Genomic DNA, 20,675 nt, shown 5'->3' on the forward strand with positions numbered 1-20,675 from the left:
GCCCTTTATAAACATCCTACAGTGAGGGTAAAAAGAAATGGGACAGTCTCAGGGCCCCTTCGAGATGTTTAACGGTACCCGACAGGGGCGCCCCCTGTCCCCATTATTGTTTGTACTTTCATTAGAACCGCTGCTGGCAAAGGAATAGACAAAATCCGGATATTAAGGGGATAAAACTTGAAGATGAGGAACATAAAATAGCGGCATTCGCCAATGATATCCTGTTTTATATCACCTGCCCTAGGATAACCCTTCCCAACTTATTGAAATCTTTCAAAATATACGGAGACTTAGCAAACTTTAAAATTAACCCTTCAAAATCGGAGATACTTAATATAAGCATCAAGGCCCAGGTGGAACGGTTATACCAACAGGAATTCCCATTTGCATGGCGAGATCCAGACTTAAAATAATTAGGAGTTAAAATAACACCTTCCTGCGAGACCATTTACCAACAAAACTTCATTCCGTTATTAAGTGAAATCAAAACAGAATAAAAAAAATCACATCTAGTAAAGGTCATGGATAGGCAGGATAAATAGTTTTAAAATGAAGCTTCTCCCTTATGCCGCGTACACACAAGCGGACTTTTCGACCGGACTGGTCCGACGGACCGAGTCCGGCGGACAATTCGACCGTGTGTGGGCTTCATCGAACCTGCAGCTGACTTTTTCGGTCGAAAATCTGACGGACTTTAGATTTGGAACATGTTTCAAATCTTTCCGACGGACTCGAGTCCGGTCGAAAAGTCCGCTCGTCTGTATGCTAGTCTGACGGACGAAAACCAACGCTAGGGCAGCTATTGGCTACTGGCTATCAACTTCCTTATTTTAGTCCGGTCGTACGTCATCACGACTTTGGTGTGATCGTGTGTAGGCAAGTCTGTATGTTCGGAAAGTCCAGAAGTCCGTCGGACAGACCGTCGGACCAGTCCGGTCGAAAAGTCTGCTCGTACGCGGCATAAGATATTGTACAAAATACAAATGTTACCGATATTTTTACCAAAAGAATACTTTAATACATTAAATACCTTACTTCGTAGATATATCTGGCAGAACAAAAAGCCCTGTATAAGTATGGCGGTACTAATGAGAGATAAGGGTCAAGGTGGTCTGGGGGTACCAAACATTAAGATCTACTATAATGCAATTCTAATGTCACGGGTGGTGGAATGGGTAAAAAATAATAAAGAAAAAAGGTGGGTCAAAATGGAAAGTGCTATTGGTAAGGTTGCACTGGGGGAAATAATTTGGATTCCGCCACACGTAAGAGAGCAAAAAGGGAAGGGTACTAAGAAAGTAACCTCAGGTCGGACTTTGGAGGCATGGAAACAATGGAGAAGTAACATGTTCATTGAAAAAAGTACACGATATAGTCACAGTGTTCAAAAAATTTAAAATCATATGAAAATTATACAATTAGTACAGTGAGCCCTTGTGCGTCTACACGTTTCGCCATTAGGCTTCTTCAGGACACGATCAAGGTTCAAAGAAATGACAGAAAAAAGGAAGAACCAGTCTAGCTATCTTAGGATAAACTGGAGTTTCATGTACAAATATCCAATGGCCGGAAGATTCCCAAAAGTGTGGGGTGTGTCCAGCCAGCTATGAAGAGGTAGAGCAGCGTACAACTAGTTTATTAAATAAGATTAGGGTATCACTGAAGCAGGGGCAGATGTGCTTCTCTTGTCAACAATCGTCAAAGAGATGATCAGACTGAGAAATCCAGGAACCAATAAAGAGGACACAAGTGGAACTCGCGCTAACAGGGAGCAATACAGCCCGCCTAGCATAAACTGCCCATAGAGGGAAGATATGAATAATGAGACGAACAGACAAGCCCCTGGGAGACAGCCTGGTGCACACGTTAGAGAGTTACAAGAGTATATGCACACCATTACATGGACAGCAATGGCCATTTGGGACACGGTACACAAAAAAGAAAAATGGGCATTTAACTCCCCCATGACACCATTAAGAATCACAAATTATTTTGCACCTGGGAAGGAAGGTACGCACAATTAAAGAACATTATGTTAAAAGTTAAGATGTGCACTTTTCAGAATTTAGTTAACAAAAAAGATGTAATGGATTTAGATAGGTGGAGGTACGCACAGTTAAAGCATTTTGCGGAGTCCTTACCCCAACCGATTAGGTCCAAAGATAACTTGCTCCCATTTAAAAGGTTGTGTTCAGTGACGGGAGGGAAGAGGGTTATCTCCAGGATTTACACAATATTGAACAGGTTAAAAGCAACAGGGCCTCCCCCTTATATAGTAAAGTAGATAGTAGATGTAGGGAAAACACTACGGCTGACACACGTCACGTCAACCGATTGTAGCATGTTAGAAATGAATTATAAGCGTTTAGCACGATGGTACATAACCCCAGATATAGTACACCATTACCAAAAAGAGACCACAAAATTCTGTTGGCGGGGCTGCTCAGAAATAGGAACCATGTCCCATCTATGGTGGATATGCCCCAAAATAAAAACATTCTGGAAAGAGGTAATAGTAACAATACAGGAAATCATGGACATTAAAATTTTAGAGGGGCCATGCGTATGCCTACTTCATGGGGTAAGAACTCCTATTAAACAGTATATGAGAACATCGGTGCCTCAACTACTAAACGCAGCAAAAAGCTTAATACCCAGTCTATGGCAGGACCCAGAGAGTCCGACCCTGAGGAGTTGGTTCTGTAAAATAAACAAAGTATACAATTTGGTGTTCTTTCTGAATTAATTTTTTATGTAGCCTTGTACTACATATACTGCATGGTCCCACCATTAACCTCCTTTAGGGCTCCTGTCTGCCCTTGTCTATGGTTTATGCTTTTGGTGAGTTACTTGGATCACACCAATTTTCCCCATAGGGTGAGACAGCGGCAGAGTGGCTTATGGTATATTTGTTTATGTTATTTCTTTACCTTTTTGTGAAATTATAATAAGTGCGGTCTTTGGCGTGTTTTTTTTAGTCCTTTTTTTAGTGGCTGTATTGAAATGCATTATATGGTGTTTGAGGCCTGATTCACACCTATGCATTTTTAGTGCTTTTTGCATTTTGCAGATTTGCACTACAAAATGTGTTCCATAGGAAGCCATGTTAAATGGACTGTAGTGCAAATCTACAAAATGCAAAAAGCACTAAAAATGCATACATGTGAATCAGGCCTAAATGGAGCTTCAACAATAAAATAGATTTCATCATGGACAAAAGAGCTCTCTTATTTTCCGCGCCATACAAAAATATCCAACATTATTGGTCGCCTCTTATCCTACCTGGGTGCATAAATCTTGTGTTGACAACCACCCCTGACATAGCCCATCCAAAGGTCTGGTTATCTCTATGCATACAGTGTGACCATCCACGGAAAGAAAGACCTACGTGGAGATATTATCCACATTCTTTATGACAGGTTGCCTACCATTTTGATGGATTGCTGCAAGCTACCCAGTTGTAAGTAACATCATTCCACTATCCCATCCTATTTGTGGCTATGGAAAGCCAAAGAAACTACGCAGGGTTTCTCAACCAGGGCTCCATGGAACCCCAGAGTTCCTCCAGCGTTTGCTAGGGGTTCCCTGAGCAAAGAGCAATTTCTGCCTCCCAGATAAGTTCCCACTGACATCATTGATCTTTTTAGCTATCTGTAAGGTAGTAATTCTTCCCAATGACCACAAGTATGAGGAGCATTCTTCCCACTGACCATCACACTAATGCATCAAGAATTAGGGATATATACATTTTTAGCAGGTGTTCCCTGAGCCTGAAAAGCTATTTCAAGGGATCTTCTGTACTTAAAAAGGTTGAGAAAGGCTGATTTATGTATTTACCGGCTCTCTCCTTGCCTCCCTTGTTTTTTCCACTCTCCAATTTTTCCAAAAGTGACAAAGATACAACAAATGGTAGTTAACATGTAGCAGCTCTCTAATGCCCAATGGAACTCCAACAGGGAAAATTGAACTTCAGATTTCGGCACAGTGGTGTAGTGGGTAGCACTCTCGCCTAGCAGTAAAAAGGGTCGCTGGTTCGTATCCCAAACACGACACTACCTGCCTGGAGTTTGCATGTTCTCCCTGTGCCTGCGTGGGTTTCCTCCGGGTACTCTGGTTTCCGCCCACACTCCAAAGACATGCTGGTAGGTTAATTGGCTTCTGTCCAAAATTGGCCCTAGTATATGAATGTGAGTTGGGGACCTTGGATTGTGGGCTCTTTGAGGGTAGGTACCGATGTGAGTGTACAATGTATGTGTGGAGCACTGCGTAAATTGTCAGCACTATATGGGTACCTTAAATAAATAATAATATAATAGATGAGCATCTTAATGAGACACAATGTACAGGGATAGGGACAATTGTAGACCCACACTTACTCAGGTTGAACTGGATGGACTGATGTCTTTATTCAACTTTTCTAACTATGTAACTAGAATATGTAGAGTGAAAGGATGAGAGTGCCAAGCCATAGGGGTCGGTCCACATATAATATTTGTCACAATAAAAGAATCTATCAAGAGTTAACAGCCAACACATTTCAGAGGTTACACACAAGTCCCCCGTCATCGGGGCTTAGGGTAATTGTGCAAGAAGGATCTGGTAAATGAAGAGGTATTTTCTCAGAAAGTTGTATTTGGAAGCATTTTCAGTTACGGGATGGCGTTTAGGCATGAAAATGCATTGGATATTAATTCCTGATGAACTCTTTTATTGTTACAAATACAAATTTATGTCTGGACCAGTATTTATGGCTTGGCTATCTCATTCTTATAATCTACAAGCAAAAAAAATGGTATTGCATATATTCCCATGTAATGTATCGAGAAAGATGTCCATTGTCCAAGAACAGGATGGGAGGTGTTAACGTTTGTGAAAGCACCCTGTTCTTTTTCACATGATCCATTCACCTTCCAGTCACCACCAAATCTCCTTTAGATCTGGCAACAGTGTGTAGACCTATCTAAGCAATCTATTTCCTTCAAATCTAATCAGGCAGGCTCTTGCACTACGTTGCTGATGGTAAAGAAATGTTGCAATCAGGTATAAAGTGAGCGGCCAGAAGATCACTAAGACCTGAAAATATCTTGAATGTTTTTAAAAAAACACTACTGTAATTTTAAAAATTGGGTGGTTTACCAAAGTGAAATGAAGGAATCGAACGTAAGTCTCCTTAAGTATGTTTCGTTTCAATGTGCGCTGTGTTAAAGCAACCAGTTCAACATGAATGGGATGCCACCACGCCGAAATGCATCAAAAATGGTGCATGCGCTATTTCTGGAAACGCACCACAACACACATTAGTCCATCGGCAAAGTGCATTGGAGTGCCATTCAGAATGAATGCCACTGTATTGCACCAACACAACCCAAGTGTTATTGCAAGATGAAAGTGTGAATGGGACCTTAAACAATCAATCATGTGCAGGAGAATTTAAAGTGGAACTTTTGCTGCAAAACAGTTGGACTTTTCTACGTGAACTAAATACATTGCAAACTGATATCGGGATAGATGAGTCTACCTTTATCATCTACACCTGAACAATCTCAGTGTCGTAAGGAGACCCTTTCAGGAAAAAGTAGTTCACAAATTGAACGAAGGAAACAGGAGTTTTATTCATGACGTCACACACATGTGTTTTGAGCTACATCACTTACTCATATGGCACCTTGTGAGTAAGCACTGCAACCCGAAAGGCGTCAAGGAGTTCTCACCACAACATGGGGTTGATTTACTAAAACTGGAGAGTGCTAAATCTGGTGCAGCTCTGCATGGTAGCCAATCAGCTTCTAATTTCAGTTTGTTCAGTAAAGCTTTGACAATAAATCCTGGAAGCTGATTGGTTTCTATGCAGAGCTGCACCAGAATTTGCACTCTCCAGTTTTAGTAAATCAACCCCACATGTCTTCTTTAAAAAAAAAAAAACTCCTGTTTCTTTTTTTGCACTGGTGGCCTCAGTTTTCCTCTATGGTGTTTACTCAGCTGAGCATAGCTGTGGATTTGGAGCAGTCTGAAAGCGTGCAGCGGTCTTTCTTTCTGTACATCTAAGGACTCGTGCTCACGAGGGGCGTAAAATCAGGTACACCCCAACCACCCGCCTATACAAGAGCTTGCAGCCACTCGGGGGGTGTATACATGCCAAAAATTTAACAGCGTGTCACTTTTGGCCGGCAGTACCACTAATGAAAGCGACCCATTCAAGTAAATGGGGCTGCATCACAACTGTGTGCAATGCAGGCAGTTGCGGGGTGGTGGTGTGGCTATTTGAGGGTTAAAACAGGCATTGAGGAGGCAACATATCACCTCCCCACCACCTTTCTCTGAGAAGCAATCCACCATGGGTCGCTTTTCAGCTATGTTAGGCACATGTGTGAAAGAGCCCTTTGACAGACATGGTCAGTTTCTCAAAATAAAAGTTGTACCCGAAGATTTCTGCAAGAGAATAGTCATTATGCTCAACTTTATGGCAGCCCTTATCTTCTTCCTTCCCTCCATTCCAGCATTGCAGCTTCCATTGGTCTCTAGCATTTGACAGGAGTTTTGGACTCTGCTGCATGCTGTGGTTCATTCTTTCATCTGACCCATTTATCTTGGTGGTCGAATGGTGGTGGTCAGATGAAGAAGCCAAGGAGTGCGGTGGGGGACAATTGCTGTCAACACTGAACAATGTCAAAAGCTAAAGAGACTAATGAAGGTTGCAGCAATGAAATGGAGGGAAGGTTGGAAACACAAGCTATATGAGTATGTTGGTTCTTCTCTTGCACGGAACATCAGGTTTTTTTTGAGAGAGACCTGAAAATCATTTCAAGAATTCCTCTGGAATGAACAGGTTGAGAGGGCTGATACAGACACTTCAGCTTCCCTCATAAGACTTCCTATCTCATAAGACACCCTATTAACCCATCTCAATCTTTTTATCTCAGAGGAACCCTTGAATTTTCAAGTCTCTGGGAACCCCTGTTCTTTGGTAATCAGCCTAAAGAAGAATGTCCTTTACATTGGTGGCTAGTTTGAAAAATGTCCATTGGCGATCAATGGAAGGAAAAATGCCCCTTACATTGGTCGCCAGTTGCAAGAATACCCATTGTAGATCAGTGGAAGGAAAAATGCCCCTTACATTGGTGGCCAGTTGGAAGAAAGCCCATGGGTGCTTTATGGAAGGAAGAATGTCCCTTATATTGGTAGCCAGTTGGAAGAATGCCCATTGGTGATGAGTAGTGGAAGGAAGAATTCCCCTTACATTGGTGGCCGGTTGGAAGAAAGCCCATTGGTGATCAAGGGAAGGAAGAATGCCCCTTACATTGGTGGCTAGTTGGAAGAGTGCCCATTGGTGATCAATGGAAGGAAGAATGCCCCTTACATTGGTGGCTAGTTGGAAGAGTGCCCTTTGGTGATCAGGGGAAGGAAGAATGCCCCTTACATTAGTAGCCAGTTGGATGAATGCCCCCCCTTACATTGGCAGTCCGATTGCCACTCTTACAAACAACTGAAGAGGTCTCTGGTATTATGCCTCTGATGCTGCCAAGTGGTGTTGGCTCCAGAAATATGCAGGCACCATCAAATTGAAGGTCAATTAGACACAACTCAAGAAACCCCTAGCAAACACTGGAGGAACCCTAGGGTTCTGCAGAACCCTGGTCAAAAAAGTCTGGTCTATTTCCATTAAAAAGGAAGTAACCTCCTATGCATAGTTTGTACCTATAGGTTAGCCTATGATAAGGCTTACCTATAGGTACTGTAAATATCTCCTAAATGTATACTGTTTAGGAGATCTTTACATTGCATGCAGCCGATTACATAATTGTGCCGTTCCTTCAGATACGTGTGCCGTGAATGACGGCTCCCCTGTGCATGCGCGGGAGTGATGGCCAGTCACAGAGCCTGAGCCGGGGATCGGGAAGGAAGACCTGGAGAAGATGGACGCTGCCTCCAGCGATTACATTGCATCGCTGGAGGACTTCTTTTTCAGGTAAGTTTCAAATTGCATCGCATACTAGCACATTATGCCTTTACCTTGCAGGTCCTAAAAGAAAAACAACCAGCGGTTTACAACCGCTTTAAGGCACAGCTGAACCTTAGAAAGTATATCACCAACAATGAAACTCTTGCTGCAGGAGATGTCTGTAATTTGATTCATAGCTCAGCTTAAACGTCAAAAAGCAGTGAGACATTCACACAAGGTATTCTCTTCACCATATTTCAATACATTTGAATTTTTTTTTTTTACAGATTTAGAAAATTATACTGATTGCAGATTGAAATGTAAAGTAATTTTTATAACATTAAAGTGATTCCAAAAGCATAAAGTATTTTTTTTACCTTAATGCATTCTATCGTTAAAGTAAAAAACTTTGTGCATGCAGGCATGCAGCTCCCCACCTCAGCATCCCCCCCTCCCCACCCATCTGGCTATCGATGCACCCCAGCTCAAGCCTTATCTCAGGGAACAGTAGCCCTTATCTGGGAGATGCTGAAATCCAGATTGCTGAAATTACAGTTTGCTGTATGGATCAGTAAATAGAAAGGTTATTATGGAATAAAGTAGATGCAAACTGAATGGCACTGAGGTTGCTAATGTACCGTGTGTCATAAACAAGTGGCCTTTTTCTTATAATTAGTTTTTACCTTCATTTCCATCCTTTGTTACATCTCAGTGCTGCTGGTCTCTTTCAACCACTTCCTATCCACACGCACTGCATGGATGGCTGCATGGCATTTCTCAGGGAGGGTTTCCTGGTAGTGAAAACAGCCTTCAACATATAAGTCCTTCAAAGAAGGGAAAGACAGCCGCTCGCCATAAAAGCCAACGTTATGTTGCAAAAGCTACTCTAACATGTTTCACCCCACCAAAGGAGCTTAATAATAGAGTGAAAACTCCATGATGGTCTAGCACATTTCATTCCACCAAAGTAGCCTAATCATTGAGTGAAAACTCTATGATGGTCTACCATGTTTCATTCCACCAAAGTAGCTTAACCATAGAGTGAAAACTCTGATGGTCCAATACGTTTCATTCCACCAAAGGAGCTTAGCCATAGAGTGAAAACTTTATGATGGTCCAATACATTTCCTTCCACCAAAGGAGTTTAACCATTAAGTGAACACTCTATGATGGTCTAATATGTTTAGTTCCACTAAAGGAGCTTAATCTTCTAGATTGTAAGCTCTAACGAGCAGGGCCCTCTGATGCCTCCTGTATTGAATTGTATTGTAATTGTACTGTCTGCCCTCATGTTGTAAAGTGCTGTGCAAACTGTTGGCACTATATAAATCCTGAATAATAATAATAATAATAATCATAGAGTGAAAACTCTATGATAGTCTAGCACGTTTCATTCCACCAAAGTAGCTTAACTATAGAGTGAAAACTCTGATGGTCTAATACGTTTCATTCCACCAAAGGAGCTAAATCATCTAGATCAGTGTTTCTCAACTCCAGTCCAACAGGTCATGTTTTCAGGCTTACCATTATTTTGCACAGGTGTTTGATCAGTTTCACTGCCTTAGTAATTACCACAGCTGTTTCATCTGAGGGAAATTCTGAAAACACGACCTGTTGGTGCGCCTTGAGGACTGGAGTTGAGAAACACTGATCTAGATTGTAAGCTCTAATGAGCAGGGACCTCTGATCCCTTCTGTATTGAATTGTATTGTAACTGTACTGTCTGCCCCCATGTTGTAAAGCGCTGCGCAAACTGTTGAAGCTATATAAATCCTGAATAATAATCATAGAGTGAAAACTCTATGATAGTCTAGCACGTTTCATTCCATCAAAGTAGTCTAATCATAGAGTGAAAACTCTATGATGGTCTAATATGTTTCAATCCACCAAAGGAGCTTAACCATAGAGTGAAAACTCTTTGATGGTCTAATATGTTTCATTCCACTAAAGTAGCCTAATGATAGAGTGAAAACTCTATGATGGTCTAGCACGATTCATTCCACCAAAGAAGCTTAACCATAGAGTGAAAACTCTGATGGTTTAATACGTTTCACTACACCAAAGGTGGTTAACCGTAGAGTGAAAACTCTATGATGTTCTAATACGATTCATTCCACCAAAGGAGCTTAATCTTCTAGATTGTAAGCTCTTACGAGCAGGGCACTCTGATCCCTCCCGTATTGAATCGTATTGTAACTGTACCGTCTGTCCCCATGTTGTAAAGCGCTGCGCAAACTGTTTTGCGCAATATATACATCCTGAATAATAATAATAATCATAGAATGAAAACTCTATGATGGTCTAGCACGTTTCATTCAACCAAAGTAGCTTAACCATAGAGTGAAAACTCTATGATGGTCTAATATGTTTCATTTCACCAAAGGAGCTTAACCATAGAGTGAAAACTCTATGATGGTCTAGCACATTTCATTCAACCAAAGTAGCTTAACCATAGAGTGAAAACTCTATGATGGTATAATACGTTTCTTTTCAATTTTCTTTATTAAAGGTTTTGCAAATTATACAAAATGGCATGAACAATCAGTCAGCAAACATATTTTCTGTTAAATGACACAAAAGTGTTGTACAGAACACAAAGGAAAAAAAAAAAGAAAGAGAAAAAAAAAAAAAAGGGGGGGGGGGAGGATAAAGAAGACAAATTTGCCCCGTAAGCGGAGTTTTTCCATAAGTAGAATTTCTTCCTCCTTTTTCTTTTTTTTTTCTTCTCTCTCCTCCCTCCCCAATCATAAAAAGAGAAGAGAGGGAGGGGAGAAGAGAAGTGATATAAAGTAAGGTTAAGATGAAGGAGGAGAATGGAAAGGAGAGAAAGAGAAAAAAAGATAAAGGTCCAGAATCCAAAGAAGAAGCCTTTTCCCTCGGCCTGGGTCCCCCACCATACAGTTCTAGAGACTATGGGGCTTGGAGGTATCTGATCCAGGGGGACCACACCCTGTCAAATCTGGCCTGTCTGTCTTTAAGGATACTGGCCACTTTTTCGTTGACCATGATCCAAGATATTTTATTCTTTACCAGTGCAAGGTTGAGGTATAATACGTTTCATTCTACCAAAGGAGCTTAATCTTCTAGATTGTAAGCTCTAAGGAGCTGAGCCCTCTGATCCCTCCTGTATTGAATTGTATTGTAACTGTACTGTCTGCCCCCATGTTGTAAAGCACTGCGCAAACTGTTGGCGCTATATACCGTAAATCCTGAATAATAATAATAATTATAGAGTGGAAACTCTATGATGGTCTAGCACATTTCATTCCACTAAAGGAGCTTAACCAAAGAGTGAAAACTCTATGATGGTCTAAAATGTTTCATTCCACCAAAGTAGCCTAATCATAGAGTGAAAACTCTGAATGTCCAATACGTTTCTTTCCACCAAAGGAGCTTAACCATAGCGTGAAAACTCTATGATGGTCTAATACGTTTGATTCCACCAAAGAAACTTAATCTTCTAGATTGTAAGCTTTAACAAGCAGGGCCCTCTGATCCCTCCTGTATTGAATTGTGTTGTAACTGTACTGTCTGCCCTAATGTTGTAAAGCCCTGCGCAAACTGTTGGCGCTATATAAATCCTGAATAATAATAATAATAATCTTAGAGTGGAAACTCTATGATGGTCTAGCATGATTTATTCCACCAAAGTAGCTTAATCATAGTGTGAAAACTCTATAACGGTCTAATACATTTCATTCCACCAAAGGAGCCTAATCTTCTAGATTGTAAGCTTTAACAAGCAGGGCCCTCTGATCCCTCCTGTATTGAATTGTATTGTAACTGTACTGTCTGCCCCCATGTTGTAAAGCCCTGCGCAAACTCTTGGCACTATATAAATCCTGAGTAATAATAATAATCATAGAGCGAAAACTCTATGATGGGCTAGCACGTTTTATTCCACCAAAGAAACTTAATCATTGAGTGAAAACTCTCTGATGGTCTAATACAGTATCTTTCATTCCACCAAAGGAGCTTAATCATAGAGTGCAAGCCCTATGATTAAGCGCCTTTGGTGAAGTGAAACGCGTCAGTTAGCTATTGCACCAGGTGAACTTTTTGACGGCATCCTTCTGCTTTCAACAAGCGTACATCAACTTTTATGGGGAGTGGCTATCTTTTCCTTTCTTTGGACGACCTATATGTTGGATATTTGGCAGCTCATGATCACAAAGAGTCTGCTCCTGCAGCCGGGAGAGAGAAGAGAAACCTATAGCCTGCAGCAGAGTGCAATCTCTGTAAACACAGTTGACCATGCCTGTCTAAAGTGACTTGTAGGGGGTGATTTACTAAAACTGGAGAGTGCAAAATCTGGTGCAGCTCTGCCTTGAAACCAGTCGGCTTCTAACTTCAGCTTATTCAATTAAATTTTGACTAAAAGAACTGAAAGCTGTTTTTTTTTTTGCAGAGCTGCACCGGATTTTGCACTCTCCAGTTTTAGTAAAACAACCCCATAGTGTCCATGGAGAGCCCATGAGACAAGGTGACAACACATGAGAACATTTAATAGGCAGGCAAAGAGCATTGTCACCCTATAACAGGAAGTGCCTTAACAATTACCTCCATGGCAGGATTAACCGGTATAATGTTAGTAAAAGCTGTCTAATGAGACTTGTAATCTCCATTGGGAGCCTATGAAACAGGAAGGAGATTTACTAAAACTGGAGCACACAGAATCTGGTGCAGGTGTGCATGGCAGCCAATCCAATCAGCTTCTAACTTCAGCTTGTTCCATTTAGCTTTGAGAATAAAACCTAGAAGCTGATTGGTTTCTAAGCAGAGCTGCACCAGATTCTGTGTGCTCCAGGTTTAGTAAATCTCCCCCATATTGACAACACAAGAGGACATTTGGTTGTCACCCTATAACAGGAAGTGCCTGAACAAGGTCATTCATGGCAGGATCACCAAATGTAATTTTATTGAAAGCTTTAAATTTAAAAAATATTACCAATTACTCTTGGAATTACTTTAACATTATAAAGCTTTTATACGATTTTAGCGGGTATGTAACTTCACCTCCTCAAGCGTCAGCTAATATCCACTCAGCATCCCTTTAATGACTATTAACAGTATTTCCTTTGTCTAATCCATAGTAAAATGTTCCAAATTGTGGAATGTTTCTAAAGGAATTTCATTATGTTGTCCAGAAAAATAGATTTTTCTTTTTTTTACCAGCAAGGCTGATCAATTTTCTTCCCTTCTGCTTTGGAGAACTACAGTCCCCAGCAAATCCTACTAGCTGCTAACAGACAGGGCATACTGGGACTTCTAGTTAAGAAAGAAAGAAAGAAAGAAAGAGAGAGAGAGAGAGAGAGAGAGAGAGAGAGAGAGAGAGAGAGAGAGAGAGAGAGAGAGAGAGAGAGAGAGAGAGAGAGAGAGAGAGAGAGAGAGAGAGAGAAAGAAAGAAAGAAAGAAAGAAAGAAAGAAAGAAAGAAAGAAAGAAAGCTTTCTTACCCAGTATTTATAAACAGAGATACAAAGTAACAGTGTTTATAAACAAAGAGACATGTTGTGACGGTGTTTATAAACACTGTTCAGAGACAAACTAGAGAGATACAAACTAACATTGTTACTTTTATATCTACTATATCTATTTAATCCACAGATCAAAGGGGTTGAATTACTTTAACAAAATTAAGCTTTTATGGGATTTTAGCGGGTATGTAACTTCACCTCCTAAAGCGTCAACTAATATCCACTCAGCATCCCTTTAATAAGTATTAAAGTATTTCCTTTGCCTATTCCATGGTCAAATTTTCCAAATTGTGGAATTCCTCTAAAGGAATTTCATTACGTCCTGAAAAATAGATTTTTCTCTTTGCTTTTTTAACAGCAAGGCTGAACAATTTACATCCCTTCTGCTTTGGAGAACTACAGTCCCCAGCAAATCCTACTAGCTGCTAGCAGACACGGCATGCTGGGACTTCTAGTTCTTCAGCATCTGAAACTGCATAGGTTTTTCTGTGCCTGCTTTGAGGTTAGATATACATTATTTTTTTTTTTAATGAACGTTGTTTTGTGCCTTTTTTGACTTAAGGTGTGCGGTGTCACCGAGAAATACTTGTAAAAGTCCAGTTTACAGTCACACCGGGCGTTGGGATGAATTATTACTGTGGGAAGTTTTATGGGAAAGCTGAAAGTTTTGTTTTCCTCCGAAGGAAAACAGTAGTGACTTTCTTCCCTAGAGAACATCAAAGTCCCTCAACAGCTGACATGAATACTAATGTACAGGTTGTATGTACCCAAGCCCTGCATAGCCTTGACCAGCGGGGTCTGTTATCTAGACCACATTTGGGAGGGGGTCACCCGATGAAAAAAAAGAAAACTCTCCAATGAACTTGAAATTCTGTTACTGACTCAAATATAGAGATTGTATGACACTGCTCATTTCTTGTAATAGAGGAGGACAGATGTGTAGGTTCCATACAATGCTATTTGTCTGAATATTGGAATGTTAGATCACATGAAAAGAGATGAACAAAAGTCATTCTTCATAACTCCATACATATCAGATTTACCAATAATCTATACTAGGGGGGCAGCCCAAGGAAGATGTAGGGGGTGTGCATAGGAAAGGGCACATTCTAACTGTAAGCTGCTTGGTCAAAAGAGAATAAATAGTTAAAGCGAAGAAAGAAAGAAAGAAAGAAAGAAAGAAAGAAAGAAAGAAAGAAAGAAAGAAAGAAAGAAAGAAAGAAAGAAAGAAAGAAAGAAAGAAAGAAAGAAAGACTAATATATAGAGATTGATGGAGCTGGATAGATTGGAAAAGAAAGAAAGAAAGAAAGAAAGAAAGAAAGAAAGAAAGAAAGAAAGAAAGAAAGAAAGAAAGAAAGAAAGAAAGACTAATATATAGAGATTGATGGAGCTGGATAGATTGGAAAAGAAAGAAAGAAAGAAAGAAAGAAAGAAAGAAACTTTCTTACACAGTGTTTATAAACAGAGATACAAATTTTAAAAAAAGATACAATGTAATGGTGTTTATAAACAAAGAGATACAACATAACAGTGTTTATAAACAAAGAAATACAACATAACAGTGTTTATAAACACTGTTCAGAAACAAAATAGAGAGAAACAGAGTAATATTGTTACTTTTTTTATCTACTCCATTTAATCTACATACCAAATGCGCTTCTAAATACGTATGATGTCAGCTGAGGCTCAATTCACACTTGTGCGGCATGTCATGCGACTTTGAACATAACAATTTCCCAATTTGCCTTTGGGATTAATAGAGTATTCTGTATTCCGAATTCTGTAAAGTCGCATGACCAGACACAGCCCATTCTTTTCAATAACATTTGTTCAAACCTGTGTGAAAAGTCACAGCAACTTTGAAAAGGTGCCTGCGCTATTTCGGTGTGACATTTGATGCAACTTTTGTCCAGAGATGTCAGATCAACGTCGCACCAAAAGTCACATCAAAGTCGCGCTAATGTGAATGGAACCTAAAGCAAGAACGTTAATAGATATATTAATTAAGCAATAGATATACCAATAGATAGAATGATTGATTTATCTAACTCCTACCACCAGTTCATACCAATGCAATTTTATTTAAACAGCCAAACACCCCTAAAATGATATTTTAGTGTTTGGTAAATTATTGCACTCTGCCCATGAGTCTACACACCTGCTGTGCCCATTATGAGGGGTTCCCACCATCCCTGTGGGGAGTTCCCAGGTCTTCTTAACTGCTGTGCCCATTATGAGGGGCTCCCACCATGCCTGTGCTGAGTTCCTGGGTCTGTACACCCACTGTGCCCATTATGAGGGACTCCCACCATCCCTGTGCTGAGTTCCCAGGTCTGTACACCTGCTGTGCCCATTATGAGGGGTTCCCACCATCCCTGTGCTGAGTGCCCAGGTCTGTACACCTGCTGTGCCCATTATGAGGGGTTCCCACCATCCCTGTGCTGAGTTCCCAGGTCTGTACTCCTGATGTGCCCATTATGAGAGGTTCCCACCATCCCTGTGCTGAGTTCCCAGGTCTGTACACCTGATGTGCCCATTATGAGGGGTTCCCACCATCCCTGTGCTGAGTTCCCAGGTCTGTACACCTGATGTGCCCATTATGAGAGGTTCCCACCATCCCTGTGCTGAGTTCTGCAAATAGTTTCAATTTTGATACAAAAAAAAATAAATGGTCTTACCCCATTGAGCCCCAGGGTGTTGTTTTCAAGGCCAGAGGTGACACCGTAGAGTATGGCGGTGGCGACCACGGCACCGAGGCACTGGGCGATGATGTACATGACGGCTTTCAAGATGCTGATTTGGCAGCTAAGAAGACACCCCAAAGTGACCGCCGGGTTCAGGTGAGCCCCGCTGATGTGGCCTACGCTCTGAGCCATGGTGGCGATCGATATCCCAAAAGCCAAAGACACCTTCACGATGTCTTGCGTCCGGCCTACGGTCTGGTTAGTCTTTTCTGCGATGGGGAAATTGACCCCCAAAGCGGCACCGATACTAATAAAAACGAAGAGGATCATGGCTAAAAACTCCGCTATGACCGCCCTCCAGAAAGCTTTCTTCTTTAATTCGCTCGCCATTTTTTTTTTTTTTTAAGTGACGCAAAAAAAAAAAAAAAAACTTTTTCTAACTTTGAGAAATTAAAATAAAAAGTTCTTCCCGGCAAAAAGACTGAGCAGAGCTCTGAGGGAAAAAATTGAAGTGATGGCTTATTTATAGGGGTTGGGTGGTCTGACAGAGGAAAGGGGTGTTCTACAAGAGGAGGAAGGAAAATTTACATAGATGCAGTTGAAAGCTTTAACCTAAGCTGCCAATTCCTCCCCACGTCTACTTTCCACTAGTTCTCTCCCTCTGCTCTTCTCTCCGATAAGCTACTACAGTACACACATTGCATTCAGCTCCTGCTGGAAACACCCAACAAACTCCTAAAAACTTTTCTAAACTCCTTCTTTCATCTTTTCTTTTTTAATTTCTATAACAAGCAATTCATATTATTTTTATTAGTTTTATGCTTTCTTTTCTTTTTTTTTAATCATGCAGTGTTTTATAATATTTTTATTCTTTAGTTATTTTTTTTATTTTTTTGAGTTCTTCTAAACTCTTTCTTTCCAAATTTCTTTATTAAGCAATTCAGCTTCTTTTTTTTCCCCTTTTTTTATAAGTGATTTTGTATTATAATGCTTTTTTAATTTCATTTTTTCTCCCTAAAAATACATGTATTTATTTATCATTTGGGTTTTTTTTTTAATACTTTAACAAACATGTCAGTTTTTTTGTTTTCTTTTAATTTTATTTCTGTGGGGTTTTTTTTCCTTTTAATTTTTTGCTTTTTTTTGTTCTCTTTTAAGTTTATTTCGGGGTGTGTGTGTGTGTGTGTGTGTGTATGGGGGGGGGGGGGTATTTCCTTTTCATTTTTTGCTTTGTTGTTTTATATATCTTTTTCTTTCTTACAGTATAAATGTATTTTTGTTTTTTTTGTGTTTCTTTAAAAAAATTTCCACTTTTAAAAATATATATATTTTTTTAATACAAGATGATTTATAATGCTTTGTTTTTTCATGTTTGCTTTTTACACACTGTAACAGGGGTCTACAAACTTTCTAAACAAAGGGCCAGATTACTGGCCTTCATACTTTAGGGGGGCTGGACTGTGGCCAGTGGGAGTAGAAAATGTCCTGTCATCAGTGAGAGTAAACAATGCCCCCGTCATTTGGTATTAGGAGAAGTGATAGCGCCCCCTTGTTGGTATTAGGGATGAGCCCATGGTTCGAGTCGAGCGTAAGTTCGATTAGAACATCGGGTGTTCGTTTGTTTTAAAATGAACCGATCATATGGGGCGCCGCAGAACGCCCCATAATGCACCGCGAGATCGCAGTGCTTTGACGTCAGATGATTGGCCAAAGCATGCACCTGATCTACATGCTTTGGCCAATCACAGCGCGCTCTGCTGCGAGAGCCATAATTGGCCAAAGGCGGGGTGCCTTTGGCCAATCATGGCTCAGGGGGACTAAGTCCACGCCCCACACTATATAGGGCTGCTTACATAGTGGCCGTGTATAGTGTGTGGACAAAGATAGATTGAGCTAGATTAGGCAGGAAGGTTAGTTAGTGGTGTGCAGGCAGTGTATTTAATATATATATATACTCTGCATTTAGTGTAGACTATATATTCAGTGTAGACTCTATATTCAGTCAGTGCAGGCAGTGTAGTATATATAACACAGTGTATTGAAGTGGATAAGGGGAACCCAGCGCCAAAATGTTAAAAAAAATGGCGTTCGGGTTCCACCCCCAAATCCATACCAGACCCTTATCTGAGCATGCAACCTGGCAGGTCAGGATGGGGGGGGATGAGTGCCCGCCCCCCCCCTCCTGAACCGTACCAGGCCACATGCCCTCAACATGGGGAGGGTGCTTTGGGGTACCCCCCAAAGCACCTTGTCCCTGTGTTGATGGGGACAAGGGCCTCATCCACACAACCCTTGCCCGGTGGTTGTGGGGGTCTGTGGCCGGGGGGGCTTATCGGAATCTTTAATAAAGGGGCCCCCAGATCCCACCCCCCATATGTGAATGGGTAGGGGTACATTGTACCCCTACCCATTCACCAAAAAAGTGTCAAAAACGACAGAAGACAGTTTTTGACATGCTTTTTTAAAAAATCAAAAAAGTGTCCCGCGATGTCCATCCATCTTCAATCACGGCGCCGAAGGTTGTTGCTTGCAGAGTCATTTATGGGGATACATATGTTTAGCACCTGTTCACACCGAATGCAGCCTTTAATTCGTGCTACTTCAGTGCTATTTCAAAGCCACCGGTCAGTGTGATTTCATGTGCGGCTTACTGACATCTGTGTAATTTCATGCACAATTGCCAATGCAATTCGCACATGAAATCGACAAAAATAGTGCAGGATCAGTGCCGCCAATCAGTGCCCATCAGTGCCACCTATCGTGCCCACCAGTGCCACCTATCGGTGTCCACCAGTGCCACCTATCAGTGCAGCCAATCAGTGCCGCCTATTAGTGCCCATCAGTGCAGCCTATCATTGCCCATCAGTGCCACCTATCAGTGCCCATCAATGCCACCCATCCATGCTGCCAATCTGTGTCCATCAGTGCTGCCTATCAGTGTCGATTAGTGCCACTCACCAGTGCCACCCATCAATGCTGGCAATCAGTGCTGCCAATCATTACTGCCTATCAGTGCCCTTCAGCGCTGCCTATTAGTGCCCATCAGTGTCACCTATCAGTTACTGCTGGGATGGGGGAGCAGGGGAAGCTGTGTTGCTAAGTCAAACCTAGGAGGGGGGTGAGGGCAGGGGAAGCTTTGATTCTGCATTGCTGCTAGGAGGGGGGAGCACGGGAAGCTGAGCTGCCAAGTTAGCACTTATAGGGTGATCAGGAGTAGCTGGAATTCAACACAGGGATGGTGGAAACCTCTCATAATGGGCACAGCAGGTGTCCAGACCCGGGAACTCAGCACAGGGATGGTGGGTACTCTTCATAATGGGCACAGCTGTTGTCCAGACCAGGGATGGTGGAAACCCCTCATAATGGCCACGGCAGATCTACAGACCTACAGATCTGGGAACCCAGCACAGGGATGGTGGGAACTCCTCATAATGGGCACAGCGGGTGTACAGACCCGGGAACTCAGCACAGGGATGGTGAAACCTCCTCATAATGGGCACAGCAGATTTACAGACCTGGGAACTCAGCACAGGGATGGTGGGAACCCCTCATAATGGCCACGGCAGATCTACAGACCTGGGAACTCAGCACAGGGATGGTGGGAACCCCTCATAATGGGCACAGCAGGTGTACAGACCTGGGAATTCAGCACAGGGATGGTGGGAACCCCTGATAATGGGCACAGCAGGTGTACAGACCTGGGAACTCAGCACAGGGATGGTGGGAACCCCTCATAATGGCCACGGCAGATCTACAGACCTGGGAACTCAGCACAGGGATGGTGGGCAAGCTGGAAAGGTTGGCAGCTTTCCTTGAGGGAAAAGGTTGATCTGATCAAGACATACCTGATTCCGATTTTTCTGTATGTCAGTTTTGTTTGCATTTTGCCAGTTTCTCTCTATACCAGGATCTATAGTTTTTTCTCCACCTGTTATGGCGGAACAGAATAAACCTTGTCAAAAGGAATGTGACTTACCTTCCTAGGCGGGAGGGTGGTCTAGGGATGGTCAACCCTGTAGTCTTTTTCTCTCTGATGTTTGTGAAGTACAATCTTGGTAACATGTTGGCAGAGAGACCGCCTGGGTGGGTTGGTACTTTCCAGTCCTGGTTTAGGCCCTTTCTGCGAGACTGGGAGGATGGTGGGCCAGTAAAAAGCCTGAGGGTCAGGCATGAACAGCTCCCAGCTTATGTTGCCCCGTGTTTGAAAATGCTTCGGCAGTGGCAAGTAACAGCAGGAGAAGTCAGATCTCTTCCAAGGAAACTTCTTGAGAAGCGGATCATGAGCTCTGCTTTTTGTGAGCCACTGGCCTTGAGGGATTGCCCAAGCCTGGTTTTGGGGGTGGGTTTGCGATTGCTTAATTTGGAGAGAATCCCAATGAAGTTTAGGGATCAGGCTTGGCTTGCCTTTCATGGAAAACTATATGTGAAGGGCAACTTGAAGTTTCTTTCCATGAGTGATCGGGGCTGCCCGAAAGTGGAGTGTGGAGGAGTGGTGGAGTCCATGGATCACTTTCTACTTCAATGCCCTTTTAATATAGAGGTGTACAAGAGGGTTGGGAGGGCTCTGAGTATACCC

At 41.9% G+C, this 20,675-nt stretch overlaps 1 protein-coding gene across 1 annotated transcript in view; it reads right to left on the reverse strand.

Annotated features, from left to right (window-relative positions):
- The window catches only part of AQP1 (aquaporin 1 (Colton blood group)), a 54,831-nt gene extending 38,210 nt beyond the window's left edge, over positions 1 to 16,621 (reverse strand). Inside the window, exon 1 of the mRNA XM_073629498.1 lies at positions 16,094 to 16,621. Coding sequence (XP_073485599.1) covers positions 16,094 to 16,489 — 396 coding nt within the window. The 5' untranslated portion in view covers positions 16,490 to 16,621. The remainder of the gene's footprint in view (positions 1 to 16,093) is intronic.
- Between the last annotated feature and the right edge of the window lie 4,054 nt (positions 16,622 to 20,675).

This window comes from Aquarana catesbeiana, linkage group LG05 (genome assembly GCF_042186555.1).
Source record: "Aquarana catesbeiana isolate 2022-GZ linkage group LG05, ASM4218655v1, whole genome shotgun sequence".
Lineage (NCBI taxonomy): Eukaryota > Metazoa > Chordata > Amphibia > Anura > Ranidae > Aquarana > Aquarana catesbeiana.